The sequence below is a fragment of the Cetorhinus maximus genome, chromosome 12 (assembly GCF_964194155.1).
Source record: "Cetorhinus maximus chromosome 12, sCetMax3.hap1.1, whole genome shotgun sequence".
In the NCBI taxonomy this organism is placed as follows: Eukaryota; Metazoa; Chordata; class Chondrichthyes; order Lamniformes; family Cetorhinidae; genus Cetorhinus; species Cetorhinus maximus.
The window spans coordinates 117,358,296-117,375,829 of NC_135890.1; the positions used below are offsets into that span (position 1 = coordinate 117,358,296).

The window sequence follows — 17,534 nt, forward strand, 5'->3', positions numbered from 1 at the left end:
CACCTCTATGGAGTCTCTGTAAATGCACAATAATTGACCAAAACATTAGAATAAAATCACAGGTGCTAGATTTTTTACTGAATGAAGCAGTTCTCTTATTTGGCATAAGTGCTCTTGCCCCTGAGCTCGAGTTATTATGAAGGGTGTACAAGTGCATCCCATCAAATGGTTTCAGATACACAGAGCTAATAGATTAGACCTATATGCCAAAATTTGTTTCAGCATTACAGAAGACAGCAGGTTTCCGACAATAGGACCTGGACTTGCCCGATCAGATCAAAGTGCATTTACACACAGCATCAAGCTCAATGTCTGGCTTCACAGTTTGAAATGTTAACTGCTGGTTGAAGAGTTTAGCTGGCTCATTGGACAGTAATCCTTACATGTGGGCTGCACAATTCTAATGAATAGTTTGAAGAAACACACAAAATCATTTCCAGGCATTGTTTATTGAAAACACACCAAGTTTATAATTCTACAAACCTGGTTTAACAAGCTTTCTACCTGCTGCAGGGTATTAGTGGAATTAAACATAATACATTCGGTCACTGTAGCATAGTTCTAAGAAAGCGGTAAGTCATTGTTTAGTGTAATTTATAATACAGTGTAATGCAATGCAATGCAAAACCCACCAGTATAAACTACAGTTATGCTAAGAGTAATATATATATTATATATATAAAAACACATCATCTTTTTCTACCATGAAAAGTTTAAGGCACATGATAGTACAAACACATTTGCCACTAATAACCAGAAGTCCCAGATAACTGAACAGTAATATCTACAACCAGAATGGTAGACCTTGCTTGTTGTTTCTTCAAAGCAGTCACCTGTAGCACATTCTACACAAAAGAAAAATAATTAAAGGTCACAAACAGCTCTTGTAATGTAGTTAGGGACCTTCTCTATTTTCCAACCCTTTGGTAACAAACAAGAATTAACAGCAAATGTTGTGTCCGTACCATCCAATGACACTGTTTTGGCAACTGACGTATTCCAGATCATCCTTCAGGTACGTAAGTGTTTGAAGAAAATCACTGCTTCAGAATCACCCACCCATCCCAGTTCAAAGAAAAAATGTTAAGATACAGTTCTGCTTTAAAAAGGCATTGCAAAAGTCAAGCTAACCAATATTGTTAGACACGAAGAATACATACTGTACATGCCAGTTATTATGAATGCAAAATAAATTCAACTTTTCCAGTAATTTGGGAGCACTTGAAGAAAAAGTCACTGTTTTTAATTATGTGCTTTCCAGGCATCCAGATTGAAAATTCAGTTTGTAACTCAACTGCAATAAGTAAAAATCAATTGGAACTTTACACAACAAAACTTTGTTTTTTTGAATAAAAAGACATACAATGGTTCAAAATACATAGACAAACTTGCCGTGCTGGGACAGCGCCTTTAATTCTTTGATTTGTTTTGGGTTGGTGGGATGGGGCAGGGGGAGGGCTACACCTCTTTTTGTTTCGTCATTATATAGACTGGTACAGCACCAATGTCACTTATGTCATGCTGGTTTTCAATGTACAAAAACTGAATTGGGCCATAAACTGCAAAGCATTCCAATAATGTTAACATTATGTCATTATTCCACAACCAGTAAATTCCAAAATGGAACCGGGTAAATATACAAAATGCCAAAAAAAGTGAAATGTCACCTATGCATTAAAATTTGCTTCCACATTAAAATAACTTGCACCACTTTGCTCCAGTCTATCGAAATATTTTGTATTTTCTTAATGGAACATGTAACACCTCAGTTATAACTATACACTTACAACAATTCAATAAAACCAGCAGTCTACCAGCAGTCTAATAAGTTGAGCTTACTCCACTGATTAACTTCAAAGCCTTCTTGTGTCACCTATCAAACCCCTTTCTAGCCTTCTCTATTTACTTCCTTCATCCCAGCAGCTGTGTATTCATGTCATATCTTCACTCAGAACACAAAATCCATTGTAAAATGAAACAGATTTAAACTTGGTTTTCACAGTTCAAAAAGAAAGTGCAAACAAAGTTATGGTAAATGGTTTAAATTGGGGGAAAAAAAAACACTATTTTGAAACCAGTTTTTAAAAGTAATGATTCTTTTTGTTTATATAAAAAAAAAGACCCTCTTGGCTTCCTTTCTCTTCACCACGTAACATTCTCTTATCATCCTTCATACCACCTACTGCAAGATTTCAAAAGAAATCTAGCCAACCAGACAAAAGCAATTTTTTTGGCTAAGGGCTACATTTGGAGGGATTATATTGCAACTTCCACCCCCCCCCCCCCCCAACTTCCCCACCCATCTCCCCGAAACGATGTGGTTATATTATGGTTTGACTGATGGGGCTTCTTTTTCCTTCTCTTTAAATTTAGTCGATAGCTTCTGCGAAATGAAGTCCTCCAAATCTAATGGCAGTGGTGAACAATGAAATCCTCTGTATAATGTTCAATACTGCTGCATTTCATGCCTGGAACAAACAAGTTTGGGAAAAGAAAAACAAGTTATAGGTTGTGGAAATAGATCGTTTTTTAAAATCAAATAATGTTTGCTCTAGTTGTCACTGGTCACACTTTCTTGGACTGACAATGCCACCTATTGTGTGGAGTAATTTCCTTGTTAAAAAATTTTTCTTCCCAGAAATAATAGAATCTTCCCCCCTGTAGTCTTGTGGTGGGTGGCTTTCCAGTCCAAGGGAGGTAATTATCCAGCCTGCAATATTAAAGACACCATTAAATTTAAAAAATATATCAACTCTAAGATTGACAAACACAATAAAGCTGAATAACCCGCAAAACTAGTCAACCTAACTTGTTAGCATTCCGCTGCATATGCAAGTTTCATGTCAAACTTGCTCATTTTTTGTTTGAGCGCTGAGATCTATTTAAATGCATCTTTTCTTGGAAATACCCACTATATTTCCTTTATCTATTGAGGAGAATGGCATGATGATGGTTATACAAGGACACAAAGTGCCAACTGCCTGAACTGGGATAGATCAGTCAAGTCTCAGGTAACAACTACCCTCTCCAGAAAGTTTATCCTGTCATTAGTAGAACAAGCAGTCAGGCTTAAGAGTTATAGGTTAAGCTGTATGTGGTCCTCATTAACATCATACAATCTGTAAGTCTATGAGCAGGACCTATTGGAACAGTCGTTAAATGGACTTTTTCATCCTTGCAGCACAGCAGCATTCACAGCATCAGTCGTATTATCGTAAGATCGAGGGGCTTCTTCCATTGCTGAGAAAACGAGCATTGCATTTTTTTAACGCAAGAGTTGATAAAACTTTGAAAGTGAGGAAGATACAGGACAATGGGATTATCTTTCTACTGTTCTAACAAAGGCCTGACACACAGACACAGTGGGCCAAATGGTTGCCATGTGTGCTGCAAATAGCTAATGTTCAATAGGACCTCTCACTGCTATCTCTGAAGCCCATTTTAGGAATGAATAAAGTGATCATCATATTCTTGTAAATGCCCACCTCCATTTAAGGTAGCACAAGGTTTTGTTTGTGTGGCATTTGACGCATTCTGTACAGCAGTGAAGTGTCCTGGTCTTGATCTCAACCATACATGTCATGAAGCCCCTTACGTGCAGAGTCATAAGCAAAACACATTTCCCAGTTGTTATTTTCACTCATACCCTTGTTTATTTAAGACACCTCAATAGAGCAGATTATTTCATTTTACAAATTTGCTGGAATAAGCAATCCTTACCCTGGCTTATTAATTCATTCAACCATTGCCATGCTCAACCAATGGTCTAAAAAAATAACTTTCCTCAATTGAACAGTGTTAAAAATCAAGCATCTTTATCTATTTCACACCAACCTACAAGGTTATTTATATATAGCTGCACTTTTTGATTCAATTTGTTCTGATATTCATGGTGGTATTTGCAAATCCAGGAATAAGGCAAGTGACATAAATGATTATTACTGTTTATGTAGGCAATGCTATTACAAAAATGAAAAATGAAGCAACATATTAAACTAGTTATAGAATTATTTAATGGTTAGATGCAAGCAATTTTAAATTAGCAACATGCTTTACAAAATAACTGCTCAATGGGACAAGCATGAATTACTTAACAGAACGGAGGCAACTGTGAATTTTGAGGCTAGGAATAATGTATGAGACAAGGATATCACACAGCAGGCTATATTTAAGACTGAAGTATTATATTTTTTGTTTAGAAGGCATCAACATGTTTGCTTTCAAGTACTTTGTTGTTACAAGGGTAATATGCTTATATGGGTGTCAGCATGGCTGAGTTAGAGCATGCTTACTGCAGAGTCGTGAGATCACAGGTTCACCTGAACTAATCTAGCCTGGCACTTCATAGAGTCAGAGTGAAACAGCGCAGAAACAGGCCCTTAGGCCTATCGTGTCCATGCCAGCCATCAAGCACCTATCAAATACCACTTTCCAGCACTTGGCCCGTAGCCCTGTATGCTACGACATTTCAAGTGCTCATCTAAATACTTCTTAAATGTTGTGAGGGTTCCTGCCTCTACCACCTTCTCAGGCAGTGTGTTCCAGATTCCAACCACCTTCTGGGTGAGAAATTCTTTCCACAAATCCCCTCTAAACCTCCTGCCCCTTACCTTAAATCTATGCCCCCTGATTATTGACAACTCCGCTAAGGGGAAAAGTTTCCTCCTATCTATGCCCCTCATAATTTTGTGTACTTCGATCATGACCCCCTTCAGCCTTCTCTGCTCTAAGGAACACAACCCTCGCCTATCCAGTCTCTCGTCATAGCTGAAATGCTCACATCCTGATGAATCTCCTCTGTACCCTCTCCAGTGCAATCACATCCTTCCTATAGTGTGGCGACCAGAACTGCACAAATGAAATCCAGCTGTGGCGTAACTAGCGTTTCATACAGCTCCAACATAACCTCCCTGCTTTTATATTCTATGCATCAGTTAATAAAGGCAAGTATCCCATATGCCTTCTTAACCACCTTATCGACCTGTGCTGCTGCCTTCAGGGATCTATGGACATGTACACCAAGGTCCCTCTGATCCTCTGTACTTCCTAGGGTCCTACCATTCATTGTGTATTCCCTTGTCATGTTAGTCCTCCCAAAATGCAACACCTCACACTTCTCAGGATTAAATTCTATTTGCCACTACTCTGCCCATCGTTCTCATCCATTCAATGCAATACAAAAGGAGTGCTGCATTGTCAGAAGTGCAGTTTTTGGATGAGCTGTTAATCCAAGGCCCTGTCTCTGTGTGGTGGCAGACGTAAAACAGTTTAACTGGTCATTCATCATTTTGTTTGAGGGACTTGGAATAAACTGGTCAGGAAATAGGCCTGGGCGACAGGCTAACACTTCAAAAAGCAAATCAGAATTGTCAGTTAATCACAGGTAACCTCAGAGAATCTCTCAAACTAATTTTTGACATTTTAAAAAAACTGGGCAATAACTGTAAAAGTTAGTGAAATTAACAAAAAGTTACTTTTTAAAAGTAAAATACAAATTTACGACAAATCACACCGAACAATTAGGAATTCCATGAATGTGCTTCATGTTTGCGCACTCTCCCAGTGTCAGAAGTTACGTGACTCAGCTGGCTATGTGCTTGTCCAATGGCATAGCATGATGCAGAAAAGACAGGCAATCCACACCAGGCAGTAATATGCAGCAAGCATGAAGCCATTACTGAGACTGGCTCTGTGGGGACAGGGAGAAAATCGATAGGGCTGGACAGAGCTGACCAAGTTAAGTACACAAGCACATAATTGTGCTGGCAATCCTGTGATACTTCATCGAAGTCACAAGTTTGTTTCTTTTGTGCAAAGCTAGATCTGCAGGATCTTATCTAAACAGCCATTCCTAGTCCTGCCCTTCATCTGACACACACTTTTCAGCTAGAAATTGGAACACACGTTGTTGTGTCCCCCCCCCCCCAACACCAAGAGTGCCAACAGTTGCTTAAATTAAAGCAAACTTGGCATAGGTTGGGCATGCAGTCTGGGTCCTTCTAGTCTGTATATCTCATTACCAGAATTTGCATTATATTTATTCATTAAGCAATCAAGGAGATCATCATCACCACTTGAGCCAGGCATTACGAAGTGCACACATTACTTATTGTACATTTGGAGAGAGTGCCAGTGACAGGCAAATGGAGCTCTTGCTGCCAACTCCACACAACACACTCGAGGCAAAATCCTAAGTAGCAGCAGGGGACTTCCATGGAGAGAGCAGCAGCGTGGAAACTGTGTGTCTATTTTCACTGGCCGTCTAACGGAGACTAATGACAGACCAGGAAACGAAAGATAAAATTTCCATTGAGAGGTCTCTCTCCCTGAGCCCCCACACCAAGATAGGTGCAGTATGACATGCTGGAGCACTAATGCATGGTCAGGACTTGATATTTTAGTGGCAGAGCAGGAACAGATTTATAGCTGCAGGCAAAAAAAGAATAAAATCTACAGGAAAATGTACCTCCATAAAGAGTAAACATGGTTCACAGGACACTTTGAAGCAGAAAGTTAATTTTGCACAAAGAATTTCAAAAAGGTATTATTTTGTCAAAATATACTATTTGCACCCTATACATAAAGTTTTCAACTGCTTCACATGACAAAAAATTTCCAAGGCCATCATTTATTTGAAGGAATTTAAAAGAAAATAAAACTAGCCAAAATTCTACCAACACACAAGATTTGCCAGCCTAAATTATGCTAATTATGTTTGCAGCCTGAAGTTGCAATTTGAAACGAAAAAAGTGTTTGCCTTGGCCAGTGATTTAACCCAAAATAGGTCCAAAGTGCAATTTTAAAAAGGTAATGAAAAATTGTGCTACTTAGGAACAGGGGTAGGCCATTCAGCGCCAAGAGTTTGTTGCACCGTTCAATTAGAGCAGGCTTGTCCAAGCTTTTCACTTGGAGGGGCCACATTTCCATTTTCTTCTCAATCAAATGGGCCAAAGAGCAAATTTCAGAAAGTTAAGGTTTGGCACAACATTAAACGTGAATTTCAAAATAAAGTTGAGGTAAGAAGAAAAGAAACAACTTGCTAAGCAAAAATAAAACAATGTCAAAACAATAAATTGATAATTAAAGAGTAATTAATATAGGTCAGCATTAGAGTATGAGGAGGAACAGAGCTCGTTTGTCTGGCTCACTCCCAATCTCTTGATGCTCACACACACACGCTCAATAACACCCACTCACACAGTGGGTGTGATGGGTTGGGGGGCGAGTGGGGATCCTGACTGAGTGAGCCAGACACACACACGTCCCAAATACCTCCCTCTCACACCCCCCAAGACACACACACACACACACACACACACACATCCCCCCTTACTTCACCAACCCCCCCACACACTTCAATTCTGCTGCCCCACAGACACACTCCCCAGCCAGCCCCCACACATTCACGCCCCCACACCACATACACACACCCCTCTCAATTCTGCCACCCCACCACACACAACACCCCTCCCCCGTGCACAGGGTGACCCCGCGCACATATGCAGACACACCAGCCCCCCCCCAACACAGTCCCCGCCCCCACACACACGCAACCCCTGCCTCCCCACTGCACACACGCACGCACCCCCCACACGCACTCCCCCACCCACACACACACGTGCCCCTACCGCCCCCCCCACACAAACGCCCCCTGCCCCCACACACACCCCCTCCGCCCCCACACACCCCCCCTCCGCCCCCACACACCCCCCCTCCGCCCCCACACACCCCCCCTCCGCCCCCACACACACACACACGCTCCCCCCGCCCCCACACACACACACGCTCCCCCCGCCCCCACACACACACGCTCCCCCCGCCCCCACACACACACACGCTCCCCCCGCCCACACACACACACACGCTCCCCTCGCCCCCACACACACGCTCCCCCCGCCCCCACAGACACACACGCCCCCCCATCGCCCCCCACCTCACACACACACAACCACCAACCCCCCCACCACACACACACACACACAACCCCTCACTACCCTCCTCCCTATACTCACTCTCACAGTCTCTCTCTCTCTCACATACTTGGGCAGCGAGTCTTTTCATACTCACCACACACCCCCCACACCATCACATCCAGCCTCTTTCGGCCCAGCAGTGAGTCTCTCCTTCCCCCACCCACCTGGCCCAGCCTGGACCCAAACTCTCCTTCCTGGTCTGGCACAGAGCCAGTCTCTCCTTCCCCCACCCGACCCGGCACGGAGCCAGTCTCTCCTTCACCCATCCACACGGTCCGGCATGGAACAAGCCTCCCCTTCCCCGAGCCATTGGGTCTGGCATGGTGCAAGTATTGGCTTCCCCCACCCAGCCTGGCCCTGCCCACAGAGACACTCTCCTTCCCCGACCTAGCCCAGCCTCTCCTTCCCCCACCCGGCCCAGCACAGCTACGAGTCTCACCTTTCCCCATCTGGCCAGGCCCAGTCCAAATGCGAGTCTCTCCTTTTCCAGCCTGGCCCAGCATGGAGCGAGTCTCTCCTCCCCCCACCTGGCCTAGGCTGGAGCAAATCTACCCTGTCGAGCCCTGTTAGAATTTTCTAAGTTTCAATGAGATCATCTCTCATTCTTCACAACTCGAGTGAATACGGGCCCAGTTTCTTCAAACTCTCTTCATAAGAGGATCTTACCATCCCAGGGATTAGTCTGGTGAACCTCTGCTGTACTCCATCTATGGCAAGTATATCCTTCCTTAGGTAAGACCACCAAAATCACACGTAATACTCTAGGTGCGGTCTCACAAAGTCTCTATACAATTGCAGCAAGACATCTTTACTCCTGTACTGAAATCCCCTTGCAATGAAGGCTAACATACTACTTGCCTTCTTAATTGTTTGCTGCATCTGTATGCTAATTTTTAGTCACTCATGAACAAGGACACTCTGGCCTCTAACGACATCAACACTTCCCAACCTCTCACCATTTAAGAAATGCTCTGCCTTTCTGTTTTTTTGCTACCGAAGTGGATAACTTTACACTTATCCACATTATATTCCATCTACCATGTTCTTGCCAATCCATTTAGTCTGTCCAAATCCCCCTGAAGTTGGAGGGGATCCTCCTCCCAACTCACATTCCCTAGTTTTGTGTCATCAGCAAATTTGGAACTAATACATTTGGTCCCGGCATTCAAATCATTTATACAGATTGTGAACAGCTGTGGCCCAAGCTTGCTCCAGAGGTTCAGCTGAATGTTGGACAGGGTTACTGTTTAAACAGTACACATCTATCTTAGACTACAGACATACATTAGTATGATAGATGGATGGGTCATCTCATGGGAGGAAAAAATGTAACTGGTTTAAAAAAAAAGCTGCAGTAAATTTTATCGTGATTAGATTAGAAACATGGAATTTTAAAATTGCCTTCATGTATAAAATAACAAGGCTACTGAAAGATCTAACAGTTTGCATAAATATCCTTTTAATTCTGAATGCGATAGCAATGGTAGGAAGCAATTGCTGTCCAAATACTAATCAATGACACTTCAAAGCCAAAAGTTACATGATTAACAATTTAACTTCAATATGATTGATGGTTGTCATGTGACTAGATTTTTAATTAGGTGATTGGAACTCAAGACACCTACCATGCAAGCACTTAGACCCAGGAGTCAACAGGCTGAGGTTTAGTATCATGAGCATCCACAAGATTCACTGAGGCCCTACTAATCCTGTTAATGTTTCTCTTATTTGTATCATTCTGTGGCAACAGGGAAAGGGTTAATAGCAAGACAGCTGGTCTTAAAACAGGAATAGATAAAGGCAAGTTAGTTTAACATAAAAGCAATTAAGTATAATTGACAGCTCAAAGATCAAGACCACAAAAATATAATCTTTAGTATTAAAAAACCTCCTAATATGGAATTTGCACATTAGAATTTGGGAGCAGTGAAAATCCATTTTGATCCAAATTCATTTGCTTAGCTAGACACGTGGAAGTGAGGGCTACTGGATATGATTGAATTTGGAGTAATTTTGAAAATCTTGTCAAATTTCAACAGCCTGACATATGGAGATTGGTTGAACAGGAAATGCAACTTCACTCATATTAATTCACTGAATTAGAATATGAATTGAAGTGAAGCTATAAATCTTTGGAGGTTTAGTTTGAAAGCATACAAAGATTTAATGGAAAGTAATGGGAATATCTGCTCTACTTCACTGTAAAATATCTAAGGCTTTAATTGCACAGAGCTCATACAACTGCATATTCTTAAAAATGTAACTCTCCTATTATATTCTCCTATCCCTTCATTTTTACTTTCTTGCTTCATTTATTCTTTGTAAAATCAAAAATAGATCAGGATAATTTAAAATTCTAATTAATCATGAATTTGAAATCCTAATTTTGTGCACACTGGCTTTATAAAGTGTTCCACTTAAAAAGTCAGGTCTAATTGAAATGAGCTCAGTTGCATGTGCAATTTGGTGATGGAAATGTAATTTAAGTCAAGTCATCATGCAATTAAGTTCGATGGAGATCATGCAATAAAAACAAACCGCAGATGAAATAAAACTGCACGAGGTTTAATTCTATATTATATTCACGAGTATCATATATTGGTTTCATCCCCAATACCCATGTATCGGAATTTGTTACCATTGTTCTAGTCACACTAATATGTCCGTCTATCACACCTGTAAATTATGCTACTCTTATACTTTCCTCGCTAATGGTGCTTTCACTTCAGGAAAGGCATATATAGCTGTATCAGCACATTTTATTCAGTTCCCAGAGCCTCTTGGAGCTGTATCTGCCGTTCTAGCTTCTAAATCTGGGATGACAACGCACTGTAGCAAGATCAGGCAGCAAAATTAATGCTTTTCAACCAACCACAATATGCATTCCAGTTCTCAAAGGGTAACTTTTGAAATTCAGTGGTGCTTTCATGAGAAACTTTAAAAAAAATATATACTTTTTTTTTTGAGGCCTTAACATTTCTGGAAAAATTCAAAAACATTTCATGCAAAATTCACATACACGCTTAAGAACCCTTTCAGTTGAGGGTAGCATTAAAGATTCATGCACATAGCTGACAAATCAAACATGACAAGAGCAATTCCAAGACAAGAATTTTCTAAGAGGGTAAGAAAGCAGATAAAGCATTTTAATCAGAGATTATCAGTTAGGGCAATAAGCACGAAAGTCATTATTCTCTTCAAAATAGTTAACTACAGCAGCAACTGCCATGCAATTATGAACAGGTCAATCACACATGATGGCTAATCATCATAAAGTATGTGTGTTTGTGCCAGGACAATATCTGAGGATTGTGTTTCAACAGTTCTATCCAGATCTGGATTCAGGCATCAAATGAGGCCTGCCTCATCGAACTTGTAGCGTTTAGGTCTATTGAGTGCTAAGTAAAAGCGTCTGCAACGTAGCCTACCCGCAAAGGTTGCCGCTCAAAAGCATCCCCAGAAACGTCCGTAGTCTTACACTTGCGCTCTTTCTCCCTCTGATCCAAGGTAGAATAAGTATCTGCGGTGACGAATACATATTTCAAATACAAAGGCAATGGAATTCAAGTGCACTATTTCGATGAATATGTTATCGAAGTATAGAGTTTATATCACGCAGCAGAGTGCAATTTCAAAAAAGACTAGGAAACCGGAAAAATAATTCACATGCAGTCAGAGCCCAACCTGCAGCAAGACCACTCAATAGCAAGTTAACATACAGGCAAATTTTGGACAGATAGTTATTTAAGCCAAGTCAGGGGGAAGAGGGAGGGAAAGAAAGCAAGGGAGAAGGGGAGACAGAGGAACGGTTTGTAAACATTATTAACTTAAACCCTATTGTATAAAAAATGTTCACATTTTAGAAAAAGTCAGTAGAATACACATATAAAAATATATTACGTACAGGCCAGTAAAAAACAGGAGATTTCAACACCTTGCAAAGCACACATATCAAAATCAAATTGAAATAAGTACCAAATTGCAACCAAGGCTAGATATTAGGTACTCTTGACTTCAGTAAAAAGTATGCTCTTTAAATAGAACAAGTGCTGCAGAGAACTTGACAGTGCTAATGGAAGGTCATCGGCCTGAAAAGTTAACTGTATTCCTCTCCACAGATGCTGTCTGACCTGAACATTTCCAACATTGTGTTTTTTTAATTTCAGATTTTCAGTATCCACAGTATTTTTTTTGTTTTTTTGGAATTTTTCTCAGTGTAGCACCAGATTTCTGCAGCTAGGGGCTGCAGTTGAATTACTTCAAACATTTCTGTGGCTGTTTCAAGTACTGCAACACAAGTTGAAAACACCCATTACCACGCCCCCAAAAAAAGTCAAAGTTGTAACTAGGGAATTTGCAAACCCAAGCCAAGTTCAAAATCAAATTCAAATAGTTGCCATATTACTGCTTTTGAAAACAAACCCAGCTATTAGAGTTTAGTAAAAAGCCTGCTTTTTAAATGGAACACGTATTGGAAGGCAATTTGCTGCTGGTTCAGGCGTACAACAGCAAGAGGGATTTAAAGCCATATTTACCTGGGCCAAACTGCTCCATGGGTATCATTTCACCAGACCATTTGTTACCTAAAAATAGAATTGACCATGAGGTTCCCAGTACGAAAAAGCTTAATCTGCTTATTGAAATCAATACGTTTCCAGAATTTAATGTCAAACCCTTAGAGAATTGTAGGGCATTTTTTGAAGTCCTGAGAGTCTAATAGTTCAAATTCTAATCTTCTCTCAGAAATATCTGCCATCAGTCAGATAACTGCTTTCCCTGTGTCGCATATCCAAAGTACCTCAAATAAGTCTTTCCATTACAAGACAAACATCTCCACTGCTTCCTCCCATCTGTAAATTTCATTCAACCTGTGGGATATTTCACATTCATTATCAATGTCTTTCCACAATTTGCAGGCAGGAATGGCTTTGACAGTTCTTCCTTTTCTCATCACTCTCGAGGGCACTGCGGGTATACAGTTTCCGCTTCTTGCATGTCATCATATGCCAAGATTACTTGTTTTTACTTCAATTAGCTCACCTCTACCCCTCCATTGTGTATCTTATCTCCAATGTTGGCTTCTGCATTTGTACTTGCATAAGTTACAAGTCATCCAGAAAGCTATGGCCCATGTCCTCACCAATACAGAGTCACAGAATCTTTCTGTGCAGATGAGGCCCTTCGGCCCATCGAGTCTGTACTGACACGTGAGAAACACCTGACCAACCTAATTCCATTTACCAGCACTTGGCCCATAGCCTTGAATGTTATGATATTCCCAGTGCTCATCCAAGTACTTTTTAAAGAATGTGAGGCAACCCGCCTCCAACACCCTCCCAGGCAGCGCATTCCAGACCGTCACCATCCTCTGGGTAAAAAGGTTTTTCCTCACATCCCCCTAAACCTCCTGCCCCTCACCTTGAACTTGCATCCCCTTGTGACTGACCTTTCAACTAAGGGGAACAGCTGCTCCCTATCCACCCTGTCCATGTCCCTCATAATCTTGTACACCTTGATCAAGTTGCCCCTCAGTCTTCTCTGCTCCAATGAAAACAACCCAAATCTATCCAACCTCTCTTCATAACTTAAATGTTTCATCCCAGGCAACATCCTGGTGAATCTCCTCTGCATCCTCTCCAGTGCAATCACATCCTTCCTATAATGTGGCGACCAGAACTGCACAGAGTACTCCAGCTGTGCCCTCAGCAAGGTTCTATACAACTCCAACATGACCCCCCCTACTTTTGTAATCTATGCCTCGATTGATAAAGGCAAGTGTCCCATATGCCTTTTTCACCACCCCGCTAATGTGCCCCATCACCTTCAGAGATCTATGGACACACACGCCAAGGTCCCTTTGTTCCTCAGAACTTCCTAGTGTCATATTGAATACTTCCTTGTCAAATTACTCCTTCCAAAGTGTATCACCTCACACTTTTCAGGGTTAAATTCCATCTGCCACTTATCTGCCCATTTGACCATCCCGTCTATATCTTCCCGTAGCCCAAGACACTCAACCTCACTGTTAACCACCTGGCCCAACCTTTGTGTCATCCGCAAACTTACTAATCCTACACCCCACATAGTCATCTATATCGTTTATATAAATGACGAATAATAGGGGACCCAGCACACATGAACTGACTTCCAATCTCCCTTCAACTTCAAATCCCTCCTTCTCTCCACCCATTCCATGATCTACTCCAGCCTTATGTTCCATGTATAGCCAAACAGTACAGATCTACCGCTCAGTGTTTCATCACGGGTTTGACCCAAAAAAGGGTGTGCAATTTATAATAGTAGCAGCATTGCTGCAGCCTTCATTTCTTTCTACACCATGTGCACTTCCTTCCTCAAAGGTACAAAATCTGATCTGAAGACTGGCAGATGGGAGGCTATGATAAGCTTTTTGTTTAATTCTTGGCAAGACACACATGCTCACAAGTCAATGCCAGAGTCGTAACTCGTACTTGCATTGTTCTAGACCTCAAGTGGGACAGTGCAAAGGAGAGCCAACGTTCAAGTGCTTCAACAGCAAGGACAGGGGGATGAAAACTGTACCAAACCTTATTTTAAAAAATGGTAATGTTTTAAGTAATATATATATATATCATTAAATGGATAGCAATTTCCAAAACCTAGGACCATGAATGTCAGGCTGCATAATCAGCCGACATAATGGAGACAGAAGAGAATGTGATTTAAGTGACCAACACTCACCATCTTTCTGGTTCCTTTCAATTAATGGCAGAGTGCTGTCATCATAGCCACTTGCTTTGCTACTACTTTTAGATCCTTTGGGAAGTGTAGTCACATTCGGCTGCATGTTGTTAAAAAAAAAGGTTGTAAGAAATCCAGTTCTAGTAATCAAACAGACATACAAGTTCTGTTTACTTTTTCCCGCTCTACCTGAAGAGATTTTTATTGACTATGGTTTCACAAGTGCTAAGCACTCAAATTCCTTTCCCAAACAGCAATCTTCGGTGCAAGTCTAAACAGTGGGAATCAGCAGCTGATTTGACTGCAGAATATTGTAGCCATGTTCAATTTTGCTTTAGTCAAACATTTTCCAGCAGGGATCATCTACTTGTGACCACCAACAGGAACCGCAGTCTGTTCATCTCCAGCAAAATACAAGCTAATGGGGCCAATTATAGCAGCCATACCTCCAACCTGGCTGAGGTCAATCTGAGAATTAGAGATTTTCCTGGTCTTTGTGTCTAAGCTACACGTATTGTTTACCCATCAAGACATCACAGACATCTGAAATGGTCAGAAAGTTATTCTTAGATTATATCACAGTGTTTCTTGAAGCTCTGTTTAACACTGACATTAGGACATACCGTCAGCTTCCCAAAACAAAGTACTATGGAAATCTGTAATTAAAAGATTCTCCTGTGCCTTTTGAGGATTCCTGTTTGTCAACAGTTATCATGCATCCCTTCAATTATTCATGCTGCTTTCTGGGAATCTCAAACTCTGGGAATCTCAAACCAATAGCAATCATGTGATTACGGAATTGTTTCTACCAATTTCTGGTTGCTAATAAGCACAAGATTATTCAATCTTTATTTGATAGGACTCTAGACTAATGCTGATAAAAACAGAGCAGGTGAGAGTGGGAATCCAGTGGGTTTCAATTGATAGCGCAATGAAGTATAGGCTTTTCCATGACAACTGCTGCTCAGTGCTTTTGACTACTGTGATTGGTTCAAAGCTACAATAAACAAAAAAAAATCAATGATTTTACCTTTATTTACCTTCTGCCCCAATGTGGCTCTTACCTGGAAGTGGGACTTGTTCCAGCCATCTTTATGCAGAGCATTTCTCAACTCCTTGTAACTCCATACAGTCTGCAAGACATGAGCTGCAGCCTTCATCTCCCTTACTGACTGGCTACAATGTTGAATTCAAAGCAGTATGATTAAATTAAAAATGAGCAAAAACAACAATGCATCTTTAGACAGATTCAATGTGTGACAATGAAAACTGTTGAAATTAAATAGTAGTTGCCTTTGTTTTGCACACAAAATAAGTTTCTCCATATATTTAAGCGCTTGGCTATTAATTTAATTCCCAGCTAAGTCTCACGTAATCCCCAAAACCTTAGAAATGCATTACGCTCCTGCAGCTAATAATTTGAGCTATTAGGGTCAACCTGCATAAAAACATGAGTATTCGGAAGGAAAGAGAACATATTTTGTTCGGTTGAAGCATCTCCCGACTGTCCATTATAAGAACTAGGAGCATAAGAACATAAGAACTAGGAGCAGGAGTAGGCAATTCAGCCCCTTGAGCCATTCAATACAACCATGGCTGATCTCATTTTGGCCTCAACTCCAATTTCCTGCCCTCTCCCCATAACCTTTCAACCCGTTACTAATCAAAAATCTGTATCTCTTCCTTAAATTTATTCAGCGTCCCGGCATCCACTGATGTAGTGAATTCCACAGATTCATGCCCCTTTGAGAAAAGTAATTCCTCCTCAGCTCTGATTTAAATCTACCACCCCTTAGCCTAAAACTATGGCCTCTTGTTCTAGAATGCCCCACAAGGGGAAACATCTGCACCACGTCTACTTTGTCTATCCCCTTTAGCATCTTATATACCTCAATTATATCTCCTCTCATCCTTCTAAACTCTAGCGAGTATAGGCCTAAACTGCTCAATCTCTCCTCATAAGACAAGCCCTCCACCTCTGGAATCAATCTAGTGAACCTCCTCTGAACCGCCTCCAATGCAACTCCAGCTTTGTCAAGGGGACCAAAACTGTGCACAGTACTCCAGCTGCAGTCTCACCAATGCCTTGTACAGTTGCAACACTTCCCTATTTTTATACTCTATTCCTTTAGCAATAAATGCCAAAATTCCATTTGCCTTCCTTATTACCTGCTGTACCTGCATACTAGCTTTCATACACGAGGACACCCAGATCCCTGTGCACTGAAACATTCTGAAGTTTCTCTCCATTTAAATAATAAGTCGCCTTTTTATTCTTCCAACCAAAATGGATAACCTCACACTTATCCATAAAGTGACACCAATAAAAGCAATGGGGATATTGGAGTCTACCCACTGGAGAAACTCGTAAGTTTCAGGATTCTTGAAAGTACAAACTATTGTCATGAAAATACAATAATTTTCATAATATTGTGATTTACTGTAAAGGTAGGTTATTAGTGGGGTTTGGATTAGTTTCTCTGTGTGGATGTGTGTGTGTGGGGGGGGATTTAATTGAATTGAAGGCAGCTGGTTTAGAGCTTTTGAGTTATCAAAAGGGAAGTTAGGTTTGAAATGCTAAAGACGTAAGCATGGCTGAAGTTTTAGAATGTGATGTGAGGAATATTTGCATTTTTAGATAAATTAGGTTAGTTTGAATTTCAAAGAGATGGTAAGATGTTACACCTAGCCAGAAGAAGCTAAGCCAAACTGTGTTTATTTTTCCCAAAGGTCACTGATAATATGAGTACTATGAAACTATTATATTAAGAGAAAAATAAAGTTGCAAAGGCATATTGGAACAATGGAATTTACATTAAAAAGGGAGAAACATGTATAAAG

At 40.9% G+C, this 17,534-nt stretch overlaps 1 protein-coding gene across 13 annotated transcripts in view; it reads right to left on the bottom strand.

The window, feature by feature from the left end:
• Positions 1–430: 430 nt before the first annotated feature.
• Positions 431–17,534, bottom strand: part of arvcfb (ARVCF delta catenin family member b) — a 360,264-nt gene continuing 343,160 nt past the window's right edge. For 12 of the 13 annotated variants that reach the window (XM_078554490.1, XM_078554492.1, XM_078554486.1 and 9 more), the window contains 5 exons: positions 15,758–15,869; positions 14,694–14,793; positions 12,509–12,556; positions 11,402–11,493; positions 9,595–9,711 (listed from right to left, as the gene is read on the bottom strand). In XM_078554490.1, the coding sequence (XP_078410616.1) occupies positions 9,610–9,711; positions 11,402–11,493; positions 12,509–12,556; positions 14,694–14,793; positions 15,758–15,869 (454 nt within the window). In that variant the 3' untranslated portion in view covers positions 9,595–9,609. Of the gene's footprint in view, positions 2,469–9,594; positions 9,712–11,401; positions 11,494–12,508; positions 12,557–14,693; positions 14,794–15,757; positions 15,870–17,534 lie in introns of those variants that run through there. The other variant, XM_078554487.1, reaches the window with a different exon arrangement.